The sequence below is a fragment of the Struthio camelus genome, chromosome 3 (genome assembly GCF_040807025.1).
Source record: "Struthio camelus isolate bStrCam1 chromosome 3, bStrCam1.hap1, whole genome shotgun sequence".
NCBI lineage: Eukaryota > Metazoa > Chordata > Aves > Struthioniformes > Struthionidae > Struthio > Struthio camelus.
In genome coordinates, this window is record NC_090944.1 from 73,153,742 (window position 1) to 73,168,006 (window position 14,265).

A 14,265-nucleotide genomic window follows, 5' to 3' on the forward strand; every position below is an offset into this window, starting at 1 on the left:
GAAAGCTGGCATGTAAGCATAGGAAAAAAACAGAGATTGCGCAGACAGCCTTAAACGCTGCTAATACTTCTTTCAGTTTTTCTACTTCAGTAGATAACAGCTAGTTATATCATCACCTACCATACAATGGCAACCAATATGAACAAGAAAAGCACTGGTGTTAAAAGAGAGATTCAAGATGCTCAGTTTCACAGGATGGATAAGGTGTACAGAACGGAAAGAGGAGAAAAAGCAGTGCTTTCTCCATCTGCTTATATACACACGTTTCTGGATACCAGGAGAAGAAACTCAAGAGAGCATGTTGCCTACTTCTGAATTCCCCTCACCTCATTCAGAGAGGCTGCGCAAGTGTGAGAATGGCAAAAGGATGAGGGATGAATTTCCCCACAACTCTCAACCTCAAAAGTCCACTGTGGTAAACCCCTCCCTCAAAAAAAAAAAAAAAAAAAAAAAGAGAGAGAGAGAGAGACATCTGCAATTTCCAAAATTGTAAAAACTTTACCTAAAAACTAAAATGAATTAGCCATTTATTAATGCTATGTACCAGAGGCCAGATCCTGGCCCTGATAAGGCTGATTTGCATTTTGTATAACAGCAGTTGGGGATTCACCTTGCAGTGGTGGAATTCCCACTGATACAAAGGCATCAGGGTCATTTTCACGTTTGCTTTCTTCCACCCCTTTCCTCAGAGTGCTCAGGCTACTCTAATAGGCATCAGAGGACTTGCAAAGCTCCACTGATTCCCCTAACAGATATCAGAATAGACTGGCCCTTCGCAATCCTGAGAATTGAGGGAAAACAGAGATACGACAAGTCCTATTTGGCCAGCCTCATCTTCTGTTGAGCTGATACAACTGCTGGCAGATCTTTTCTTACGCATGCTCTCTGTATTACTTACTTCAAAAGACAAATCAGTTTGAATTAAAATTGTAATGAAAACAGTATGTCAGAGTCAACATTTTCCAGTGTTCTGAAACTAGAAATCCACTTCTAATTAAAAAAATCATGAGCTTCCTGTAACATATGCTTCACAGTGTAGATGATTATACAAGCCCTACACCACAATTTGAGAACCTCTGACTCTTCTGTGGCCTAACCACTGAGCCACGAGATCTTGAATTCTTACCCAGGCTCCGCTACAGACCTAGAGTACAATTTTGGGCAAATTGGTCTTCCTATAGCATAATTTCTCTATCTGTAAAACTGATAACAATACTCATCCACCTCTGCAAGGCATATTGAGCTCTTAAGATAAAACTCTCATTTGAGACTGTGATAACAGCACACACAAAAAAACACCTCTAAGCAGTAGCTTACCGTGGGGGAGGGAGGAAAATCTTTCATTACACCAGTCTTTCTACTTCTGAGAATCAATTTCACTCTTTAAAAAAGGGTGCCTTTTTAAATGGGAAAGATATTGCTCATTTTATTTCACGTAACCAGATGGATTACTCTCTCCATTTGATTCATTTTCTGCATAAATTATATAAGTGACCTACATGAGGATGGTAAACGTCATAGTGAATTCAGTAGATAGTGCCCAGTCCTGTAGACTTTACCCATAGTTCCCAAAGCAAAAGGGGCACGTAGTCACTGCATATGCCCTATTGAGGAATATATATGCACTCTGTATGAGCTGCATCTACATGATTTGTAGTCAACCCCATACAAAATACTTGCTTAAATCTGAGAAAGTCTTGTGTTTGACCTAGGCCAACCTTTTTTCCTTTAAGTTGAAAGCCACTTAAAATCTCTACTTAAAAAAAATTTTCACAGAACTTCTTGTTGAGTAGAACTACCACATTTGAATAGCTTTAAGAACTCAACTCTTTGATTTATCTAACTGTAACTTAGTATTCAAATTACTTCCCTAGTAAGTGTGAAACTCTCCACCAAGAAGCTAACTTACCAAAAAAAAGAGAAGTGATTGCCTTTAAAAAGTTAAAAAAAAAAAAGTTTTTCTAAAAACTCATGAAAACTTCAAAGCTATGTTAGTGACATCAATGATTCTATTTCATCTTAGATTTAAAAGGAAGAAGAAAACTGTTGGTTTTCGGGTTTTTTTTTTTTGTTTTTTTAAAAGTTACACATAATAAAGCTATTGTAAAGAGAGTTATAAAAAAGCTATTGTAAAAAGAGTTTTAGAACATATCTACCTGTGCAGCTCCTGTGATCATATTTGGAATGAAGTCTTTATGGCCTGGAGCATCCATCAACGTAATTACTTTAGTCTTTGTCTCAAATTTGGTCATACCCACATCCATTGTTACTCCCCTTAAATAAAACACACATGTAACATACCATTACAACTGTTCTGAAAGCTTCATAGAAATGCAAAGAAAGGTAATGCAGTCACAAAATCACACGCATTACAGATTTAATCTCATTTGGGCTGCACCAAGAAATTGAAAGAAATCTACTTGCATGAGAAGTAGACTTCTAGAGTTATCTTTGGGTGATTCTAACTAGGAAGGAAACAAACACCTAGAATTCACAATACTAACTCCACACCAATGGACTATGGTGCACAAGCACAGCAAGAATATGAACAGAAAACTTTGCTGAGTTTTTGAATCATTATTACTTTTACTTTTAATACTTTGTTCCTCAGAAATAGGCACCATGCAGTAGCAGAAGCATAGCCAAGAATAAATAAAAACAGAAGGTAGGGGACTACAGGAATAAGGTAACAATATTTGCAAAGATCCACGTTTAGAACTACTTATTTTCAAGAAGGGATCACAGCTTTTTGACTCAGTTCCACATCACACTAACAACCATGTTTTCTGCGTGGCACAAAGTATAGATTCACCTGATCAAATGCAGACATCTATCATGCACGTGTCTGTATCTGAGCTAGTCTTCTGCATCTCCATTTATAGCCAGTGAAGAAAAGCAGGCACTTTTAAGGTGCAAAACTTTTCATTTTACCATAGACACTTAAAATATTCCACTTCAAATGACAAGAAACATTTACAGATGGTTCCAGAAAACTTTATACAAAATTCCAGTAAGGAGAAAATAAAAACAAGCAAAAATATAAATTCAGAATCCTTTTTTCCTTAATAATTACAAATTATCTTCAGAAGAAAGGTGGGGTACCTAAACGCGTAACTCCTTTGGATACTAAAAAGTCCCTAAGGGATAATAATTTCATGCTCATTACAATTTTTCACAAAGCTTACCTTCTGTTAATATTTTTTTTTTCCCCACAAGCACTAAGTATTTGTCTGTCGCTGGTTTCACATATTAACTACACCTTATCACAGGTAGCTTGTGTTAATAAAATAACATGTACTTAATTGGGTGCTTAATTATTCTATTTCAGACCTGTGAAAAGAACTGAACTTCAAATCTTGTCCATTTTACACCAAGCTACATCTACTGGTATAATAAAAATAGTTACATCTCCCCATCAGTTTTTCCTCTTTAACATCCTTAGACTATGTGGTTACAACAACACTACTACTGCAATACCATAAAGCCTTATCTTGATGTAAGGCCACTCCTAAATTTTTGTGTTTAGTTGCTTCTGGATTGTTCTCCCCCTTGCTCTGCAAACACAGGTTTGTATGTTCATGGCATAAATGAAAGTAATGGCACATGCAAAAGTTTAGTTATAAACATGGACTCTGCAAAATTGCATCTGCCTTTAAAAGCAGCAGTAAAAAGTTACACTCTCTACAGGCACTGCCTCACTCCATGTTCTTCACCATCACTTGACATTGCCAAGGTTATCTTCAACCAGAGAGCTTATATGCTATGAAAATGTGGGTGATGAGAGATTGTAAAAAAATTATATTTTTCCCTATGGCAAACATACACAAAACATACACAAGATAAAGAATTAGAAATACGATGGTAAGACAGAAGAAAATGTGTGTGGTTTTTTATTATTTTGTGAACAAAGAATGTCATGTCTGTAAGTATATATGATTTTCTTAAAAGTCCTAGAGCATTTTTTTGAAAGAGCTTCACTGCATCCCCCCTTATATACTTCTTCAGTATGATACAAGTTAATTTTAAATTTGCTATTTCAAGTGAATAAGTTACAGGCAGTGATCAAAGAGTACCAATATAGTTAATTTATTAGGAATAGATTTGATATTTAATGTAATGTAAGTCACACGTGACAAATCCAAATTTCACAGTGCTCAGTTTACAATCCTGACACTCCTCATACAAAGGATGTAACCAAGTATTTTTATTTTTATTTTTTTTTAAATAGAGAGATAATCCACCAGAAAGAAGCTTGGCAGCAATGAATCAGTAAGACAGCTTTAAATGTACTAACCTGGGTACTGGAAGTATTCTATTTTGCAGCGCTACACTGCAGTCTCCAGCACAGAAACATTCAGAGAAATACTCAACTTCTGAATTACATTCTTATAACCAAACCAGGATACTACTTTTTTGGATAATATATGCTTATATACATTAATATTAAAATATTTGCTAATAAGTAATAAAGCAAATATAATTAAACATTTAGCATACTTCTACCAAAGCATGATTAGTAGAATTATATTTACTAACAAATGCTCTTCTTTCAAAAAAAAAATTTTCTTCCATTAAAAGGTAATATTTTTACCTTTCTCTCTCTTCCCCAGTTTCATCCAAGACCCATGCATAGGCAAATGAAGCTTTGCCAGCCTTCTTAGATTCCTGCTCATACTTGTGCATAGTTCTTTTGTTCACATTTCCCAAAAGGTAGAGCAGATGACCCATTAAAGTACTTTTACCTGCATCAACATGTCCTAAGGAGGGAAACAACATTGTATTAATCTTACTAATTTACAGATTTTAGACAGAGTGCGACCTGAAATATACTGAAAATCACATGTACTAAAAGTGCTTATTCAAACCACAGAATTTTATAATCATATAAGGTAGAGATGCAGAGAGATGGTTTATTGAAATAGGCAATCAGTGTGACAGTCACATACACCTCCAAATTCATACTAAAAAAAAGTTGCAAGAATGAAACCAACTCAAATTGCATTTTACTCTACTTTCAAGACTCAATCTCATATTCCACTCAATGAAGTCTGAATGTGACTCTCTCCAAAGAATAATGGTCAAGTAGACGTGCTTGAGAACAGTATGAGATCTCTCTTCCCTAAACAGAAGACAGTTTTGTATCACTTCCAGATTCAATCAACAGTTTTTAATCCCTACACTTGCCTAAAATGTAATTACGTAATTAACAGTATTACCTATTACCACCAAATTAAGCAGTTGCTTTCCTCCTTGTCGCTTCTCCAGCTCTGCTTTCACATCTATCTGTGGTTTTGTCTTGCTTGACTTTTTCACTGGAGTAGGCACCACATTTTGCTCTTCTGAAACTTGCACTACTTGGGGTGAAAGAGCAGATTTTGAGGCTGTCTCAGGTACCCCAGAAGTTACACTGGCATCTTCAGTTAACAGTACTTTCTGAGATGTGTTAACGTGGCCATTTTCTTCAGTAATACCACTAGGAAAAACAAAGAAAACATACAGAATAGAAATGTCACAGAAGCTGAACAAATACAGGAGAAAAAAAGGGGAGTTTTCTCTCTACTATCATGAAAGTCCCAGACAGAAAGTATTTCATAAGTAACAACAAGCCTATTAAGGTGCAAATGATAAGCGACTGCACACAAACTACACAGGTACCAGGCTCTGAACTTTTGTCTGAAAAGTGCTGTGTACAAAAGCAAGATAAGAAAGAATCCTGTATAATACATGAAATTCAGATAAACAAGAGCTTCTCACAGACCCTTCTTCTAACAGGGGAAAAGGATAGTTGTAAAGAACAGCTACAGAGAACTGGTCCTCTCTGAAGTAAGAGGCCCATATCAACTTGGAAATATCAATCCTAAAACAGCCTTCATTTACCCTAGAAGTAATGCAGCTGAATGTGGTGATGTTCTATTGTGAGAACACCAGCAATATAGTATAAAGAATAGATACTAAGCATATCTGCGTTGCAATTTAGGGTGCAGTGTTTATACAGAGCTATAACAGGCATGTTATGCTCATCAGGACAGAAAATTTCTTTTATGCATAAAGTAATAAGGCATCTAGGACTAAGGAGATTTGGATTTCCCAAATCATCTCCACTTCCACCTCATTCTACCACAGATCTTCTGTACTAATCCTAACACCGAATAATCCTAAACATATTATTCTCTTACACTCCCTCTCACTCTTTCCCTCTGATTTTTAAATGAGGGTATTTTCCTAATTCACAAAAACGTTCTGAGAATAGACATGTGATACAACTGTTCATCTGTTGTGGCAAAGGTGACCATTAAAAGCAAACATCTCCAACATCTCCACAGAGGAAAAGCTTTCTTGCTGGCTGCCAGACCTCCAAGGTAAGGCATTAATGTACACAGCAAGACAGGAACAGAAGTAGTCATTACTGGCATAACAACATTATGCTATAGCACACTTAAATATACAAACCATTGACCATTACAGTATTTTGAGAATCCCTACAAAATATAATATCTAAAACTTTTTCCAATAAGAGGAGGTTCCTTCCTTGGAAAATTGGAAATCCCTTCCAACTGCAGCACCACTGTGCTATGGCCTTCTTTCCATGAAACTCATTCAAGCAGCCTCTTACTTAAGTGCTACAAAAGGAAACAGAATTGTCTTCTGTCCACAGAGAATTTTTCTGCCTCCACTTTTCATTAACTTACCAGAGTTTACTTCCCAGTTTTCCTCTCTAGCTTTTATAATCAAAGCTACTTATTTTGATACTTCAGAATTTCATGTCATAACATCTCTGCTTTTACTTGATAACATTATGAAACATTACTTCTCATTTTCTATCTGTTTCAGTCCTAGTAGGAGTATTTCCTTTGTTTTGGTCCCTTCCCATTACACATGCTTCAAGAAACAATACAGCTCAAGCACGTTAGTCTAACAAACAAAGAAATTTAATTGTTATGATCTGAAAACTTAAAACCTAGGAAACTGTCAGACCAAATACAAAATTAGCCCGTTATTGCAGCAGTAAGCAACGCTGGTGATTTAATAGGTCTCATTTTTTTCCTCAATTTCAGAGCCTATCTAAATATTTAGTACTGTAGAAGCATGATGCGTTGCTGACTGCTCCACCCTTCTCATAAGACCCAGAGTCAAGCTTTTGCTTGACTGTCAGCAAGACCCCAAAGCAGAAATGCGAGTATCTGTTTTTGGACTGCAGTTCCACAACCCAAGACTGGCTCTTTCATCAAGGTTGGATACAAAACTCATCTCTCCCAAATTAGTAAAGCATATAGCTTAGTTTGTGCCAACCATGCTGGTTCTGCACAATCAATAGACAACGCTAGATAAAATCCATTCACAAAAGGTAAACCTATCAACACTTTCAAAATCATTTGAAGGAATGAATTAGTTGATATCAAAATGACTGCACCGAGTTACAAAATCATTGATGCTAGGAAAGCAGCCTTATTGCATCATCAAATACAGCCCTAGGCAAGCTCCAGTAGACAAAGTAAATTCCCTTTAAAGAAGTTACATTTTATTTCCTATACTCCAAAAATTAATGGCTCATCATCACTGTAGATGTAATAACACATGAACCATTCCACAAAAAGAATTAGTTATTTTTGCTTTTACAGAAAACTTAAGTACCTTCCTATTATAATGAACATAAGTCTCTAGTTTTAAACTTCTTTAAACAGCGTATTAAGTTTAAGCTGAAAACCTATTCTGGAATTGTGCAAGAATTATCTTCTCCAGTATCTCTTTAGAGGCATTTTATTTCATAGAAACTGAATGAAAACAATCAAGGTAACAGAAAGCAAATATGCACAGAACTGCAGTGACAAACTTTTCTACATATTCTAACAACATATTTAAAAGCATCTGAATGATATAAAATACACTAGACCAGTTTGGCCTGAAGCCACGTATTGAGAGTCATATGTATTTACAGTTTATTTGCATTAGACATCTTCTATCAAGATTAAGACTCTCTTCCGTTCTTCCAAGTCACTTTTGTCAGATAAATTTCAGTTCAGTGTTAGTATAACATCTGTCACTTTCACACTGAAGTATTATGACTACTGCTAATATGCGAAAGTCATACCATAATGCAGATACAATATTTTACACTGGTATCAAAAGTTTTTCCTTGAAATTCTGATATTTTGAGTTCTAGAAAGAAGTATTTGTATAATGATATTTGTATTTCTATAGTGATATCAAAACAGCCTTTGTAGTAGGTAATCAAGTTCTCACTCCTTTTCAATGTCTGCAGTATTTCCCAAACCAAATGTTCACAACCCGCCTCGCCCCCCCCACCACCCCCCCAAAAAAAAAACACCTTTGAAAAGACATTAGATGAAACTGGAATTAATGTAAACCAAAAACCTAACTCATGGTTTCTACAGCTTTCTAAAACCCATTCAAAGACTGCCACATCAAGCCTTTCAAAAGACAAAAAGCTATCTTGAAAGATAGACCATAAGTAAGCTTCTAAATTCTATTTGCTTGGATAGGTAATGATTTTTTCCTAGTCTTAGATTTTCTTGCAAGTCAAAGTATGCTTCAATAAGGATTCCAAAAAGCAGGACGGATGTGGAGTTGCAGAATCCACACAGATTACAGCATCTCTGCGAATCAAGGTTATTGCCAGATAAAGTAACTGTTCTCTCACTTGGGAGTAACTTTTATTGTGAATACCACCATTTACGGCTGCCAAGTAGTTTCTATTTTGGGCAACGCAAAGAAAAAGTGCTAGATACACTAGTGAAACAATGACTGAAACCTAAGTCTAGCAATCATAATATTAGGCCTCACCACTATTTCAAGGGTACAACATCTGAAAAGCTGCATTGCTCCATTTAGAGTTTCCCAGGTTTCAAGTACTACCTCATTTTGGAAGCCTAAAAAAAGTCTGTGCCATGATAAAGCAAGACTTGCTGTTTCACAGCAGAAACATCAACATTATGGAGAGAATATATGACCTATTCATAGATCCTCTCTGATGAGACGATTCAACTTTTTTGTGAGCCATATTAGGGGAAAGAGAGGGAGTGTACTGGTAAGTACAATTATACAATTGTACTCTCTTCTAGAGAGTACAATTCATCTCTCTTCTAGATAGGAAAACTGGCTGGTGAAACACACAATTCAGGTCTCGCAAAAGGATACATAGAGAGATCTAGCAATAAGACCCTGACAGTTATGTAACCCTCATGGCAACCAGATGAGTAATTTATTGAATAGCTTGGTAACAAGTCAGAGAAGTTCAAAAGGATGTTAAGGAGCTTCATCTTCAAGAGTTGGTGAAAAATGAATGACATTGAAAATAGTTTTCAGTAAATCTTTTCCACTAAGATTTTTCAAAATTACTCAATGCTACTGAAAAATTTGCCAGAAGATAGAGCATACAGGAGAGCATGCTAGTACCTACTATGTTTCTACTGTACTTCCTAATCAACTTTTTTCTTTATAAGAGAACTCATAAGTGGAACTGCCACGCTCCACTGTCTTAGTGAGCATGTTCTATTAGCCAGCATTTGTGCCTAGCACGTCTGCCAAGTCACTGCTAGCTGCTGCTGCACTGCCACTGAATTCATCAACTCCTGACTTCTCTGAAAAGACAGAATTATTAAGCACCTTGTATGCGCTTTGAGGTCAGGTACCAAGAAAGCTTGACCACCAGCTACTCAGTCACAAGAGGACAAAAAAGCTTACCGTTGCTTTTTGTTAGCAAATCAGAAAAGACATACAAAAGTCTGGCAACGACCAAGACTTTGTCAGAACAAGAACTGCCATATCAGACACTTCCTACGTTCTGTCTTGCTGACAAGGATAAGAGTAAATTCAGTAGAGTATTATGGTTACATCACCATTTTCTGGGAGCACCAGGAGACAGAGGAATAAAGCATATCCTGTTAAAAGACATGTTAAAAGTCACTCATCCTCACACGAGTGTGCTCACTGCAGTTCACGCTAGCATGCATTCAAAGAAGAACCTGAAAAGTTTATCTGCTGAAGACTAACTGCATAACTTAGCTTTTAAACATTATTTTCAAGCTTCTAGTCTGCATGCTTAGAGAATTATTTTTATACAACTGACTCTTTCGGAGTACTTACAGTCATTACAGAAATGTCTACATTTATTTCCCCTTTCAAAATTATTAATTCCACAATATTGGTCAGGCTGGTTAAAATAATCACCATTTTTTGCTAATATCTTTTCCTGTCTTCCTTCATGACTAAACAGGAAGAAGAAGCCTGGTCATTAATTTTGCTAGAGTATCAGAAAAACAGTTTGTCAGAGTCGAACAAACCACATTTTCCATAGACAACCCTATTAAGGATATCCAGCATCGGCATCAAAGGCAATCAATGCTCACAGCAACTCATGACACCTAATAATCCATTCACATTTTAAGTAAGATCCACAAAAGGAAGGGTCATGCCTCATTACAAGATTGAATTGTACAGATCGTACAGCTAGTCAAAGAAGGTTTATTTTTGTTTTTAAAACAGTGACCTAGCATTAACATTGCCCATGAATCTCATATTCTTCTTTTACAAACTGTCCCACTTCATTTCCACCTAGCCTGAAGCTAACATCAACTCCCATGACAACTCCTCTTCCATAATTTTCCACTCATCTTACCCCTCTAAATCTACTCCCGCATGTGGCTAACATGACATTGGCTATCATCATGCTGTTCACGTCACACCACCCTCCTCCTGTACTTTTTCCCTATTTTATCTATTCCAACTGAAAATTGTATAGGATAAGGACTGCTGCTATGTTCATCCAATTTCTAGAGCAACAGGGGCTTGGCAATAGCACTAAGGGAGTCTAGCTACCTTTACAACAATGAGGATTCATACTCAGAGCGAATACTAGCAAGTCCTCAAGAGTTAATCTTGTCTGTCACAGAAAACCATATGTCACTAAAATGGAAGCAAGCACAATGTGAACTATACGACAGGGTCCCTGAAGAGAAGCAGAGTGACTGAGAATCGTGTTAGAACCAACCATTTTTCTCAAAGACTAAGTTATCACCCTAGTCTATCTGGGAATTACAATAGCCTTCAGATGGGGAAGTATTCTTCTTACTTCCTCCTTCCCTAAGGAGTAGGCACATATACACAAGATGCAATTTTTTTTTTTTTAATATTTTTAAATGGTGATTAATACAGCCAAAAAATTCTATCACTACCATCCTCACTGCACTTTTGAAGGCCTAGCCTACACATCCTTTTCGCTCATCTGAGATTCCTTTTTATGAACTTTTATTCAAATATTTTTATTCCACGGAGAACCCCGTGATAAACTCCACCTTATAAAAGATTTAACAGAAACATTAGGGATGAAATTTCAGGAATTTAGTGATCAAGTCCTGTTGTCCCTTCCAGAGTCACTAATGGAAGGAAGAGAACGGGGAATCTACGTTCCCTCTTACACACCACAACTCTCAAATAGCACGGAAGGCAGATTCTGAAAGGCTGAGGAACTTCTCATTTGGAGTTTATTCCATCTAAATAGCTAAGAGACATCACTTTCATTCAGCAATTGCATTTAGCAGGTTTAAGGAAATAAACATCAGCCTCACACCTATTAAATGTACTTAGATACTAAGTAGATATAACTGCTTACCTTCCACAAAGCTTCATCAAGGATGCACAAAACACAGTAAAATAAAGACCACTAAACCCTCTTACTCCTAAAAATGCTTTCCAGATCATAACTGCAACTATTGTGGGACTAGATGGGGAAGTATGCACTGTCTATGCTTGCTAATCTTTTCTCTGTGGATGAACTCTGGAATTTTGACACAGACATGCCGGCTATTACAAGACTGGGTTCAAAACAAAGAAGCACATCCAAGTAAGAAAAATCCATTAGCTGTTATGAGTAGAAACAGTCTAATCCAGAAGAAAGAGGGTGTATGAGCCACAGAATGCCTCATGTAATGGTGTTTTACAGAATGTATCCCCAGCACTCTTGAGCTGTCCTTTTTTATTTCTCTAACCACTCACTGTTGGCTACTGGTGAAGGTAGACCCTCATCTAGCATGTCTTTTCTTATCCTCTTACAAGATACACCATAAACTTGGAACTGTTGAGTAGTATTTCTAATTTTCCCCCAACCATCCTATTTTAGCCAAAGCATAGGGAGGATCAATTTCTTCTCTACAACAGTTTTACCCTGGACACCTGTTAAAGTTAATAAAAGCTGTAGAGGAAAGCAAAATTTAGCCTTAAGTGATCATTTTCCCCGTAAATTATTCTTAAATGTATTACTTCCTTTGAAGAACAAGCAATTACAGTTAAGATTTATTGATTTCATAATTCCACTTAGAGAACTAAATTTAAAATAAACGAACCCCAAGAAAGTTCAGTATTCTATGAAGCGGATGTTTAAACAATCTGACTAGCTGATATCTTTCTGCACTATTCATAGTGAAAGGATTTGTTAAACTCAAAACGTGAGGTACCATCTTCTGAAAGTAATTATGAGTCAAACAAGAAGCTGAGATGGTTAGCTCTGGAGAGTGACACTAAAACTGCTGTAAAAATAGAAAAAAAGAAGAAGAAAACTTGCTACAGGTGCATCAGTCTGAAAGAAGAGCTGCTGATGTACCTTGATGTATGAGGCCTTGGCTTACCATGGAACTTCAAATCCCATAGATTGTTTCTTCCCAGACACTGTCATTTTGGTAACTTTTGGCACAATTTCAGATTCCATTCTGGCTGACTGGGAATCCCTTGATTTTCCTAGTAATAGACAAAAAGCGAGTTTGAACTTAAGGTTGTGACTAAATATAAAATTTAACAAGTTACATTACTTCTCTTCAACCCAATGATACCAGTCTGTGATAATGGTGAACACTCAGAGTTAGTTTTAATACTTGCCCTTATTACATATTTATTCAAATTGATCTACAAACATTTATTGTGAAGTCTCATCTGTTTCTCCAATCATTCAGATGAAGGCTACACTATTTGACAGCAGTTCTGTAGAATGCCAGTAGCACTTCATGCAAGATAAGGAAGATGAAGAAAGGTTTTGCATCCGCTCACTAGCCGATTAGGTTAATTTATTTAGAGTTTTGCTTGTGCCTTAACATTGCTGAGCCTTTAGGCTACTCCATGGTAAAACGTCCAGCTCAGGTACTGCTAACAGAGCTAAGCGTGGGCTACCAACCTCCCCTTGAAAGCTGGGAACAAATAGTTGTCTCATACTGAATTATGTCAAAGTAACCAAGCAATTCCCAAGCTGGCTAATAGAAAGGCAATTTCGAAGTAATTATCAGAGTTTAATAACTTAATTCCCTTACAGGTACAAATTTTTATTGCACATTAAATGAAAATACAGTTACAGTAAGGTACAGTAAGGTTCTTTTTTTTTTTTTTTTTTTTTTGAAATTACATTCAACAGACCTAATAGTGCAGTTTCTGGAAATCTGTAAAAAAGTGATTTACCCAGGGGTGGGGGAGGGCGTGAGCAGATAAACTAGCTCTTATCTTTCCACAATTCCCTCTTTAATATGTTATGATCCCTCCTCCATTTAAGAAAAAAAACTTCCAGCTTTACAGTATGAATGACAACAACTTTGCCTTGTGTTCTAAATGATGATATGTACACAGGACCGCAAAACAGAATAATCTGAATTCAGAATTAAAATTGCAATTTTTAAGCATTCTTTACCTATAATGTTTCTAAAAAGAAAATTGAAAAAATGCAGCTACTCTTCAAATCATGCAGCAATTACGATAGTCATAGTCAAGTGAACATTTATGTTGAATACCAAATTAATATTTTAAGTGTTTTACATTACTAAGGGAAGATGAGCTGTTGCAGTCATTTGATCCTACTCATGTAGGCTAACTCCTTGTTGTGATCTAAAATATGAGAGCTATACCTTAAAAACCACATAATGATATTGCTAGACAGGTTATGTATAAAGTTGTGGTAAAGACTGTTGAAGATATGTTTCAGGTAAGGAAACAGAATACCACAGACAGGTCTATAATAGACAGCACACCAGAACAGGTTTTTTTGCTGTTGTCTTTTTTTTTTTTTTTTAAAAAGAATCTCACAATACATTGAAATACTGTTACTGAACTGACTAGTCTTCATCTTCCTCATTTGTCTCATCTACTGTTTCTCATTTTATTTGTAAGCCACCTGGAGATCCATGGAAGAAATAATCTGTATGGCTATTTTTAACAATTGCATACAAAGTACGCTGTAAATAAAGAATGAAAGTAACAAAAAATATAAGGCAA

General features: G+C 36.3%; 1 protein-coding gene across 1 annotated transcript in view; it reads right to left on the reverse strand.

Annotated features, from left to right (window-relative positions):
- Positions 1-14,265, reverse strand: part of HBS1L (HBS1 like translational GTPase) — a 65,536-nt gene that overhangs the window by 15,101 nt on the left and 36,170 nt on the right. Inside the window, exons 5-8 of the mRNA XM_068938379.1 lie at positions 12,642-12,750; positions 5,217-5,473; positions 4,592-4,757; positions 2,157-2,274 (exon numbers count right to left, since the gene is read on the reverse strand). Coding sequence (XP_068794480.1) covers positions 2,157-2,274; positions 4,592-4,757; positions 5,217-5,473; positions 12,642-12,750 — 650 coding nt within the window. The remainder of the gene's footprint in view (positions 1-2,156; positions 2,275-4,591; positions 4,758-5,216; positions 5,474-12,641; positions 12,751-14,265) is intronic.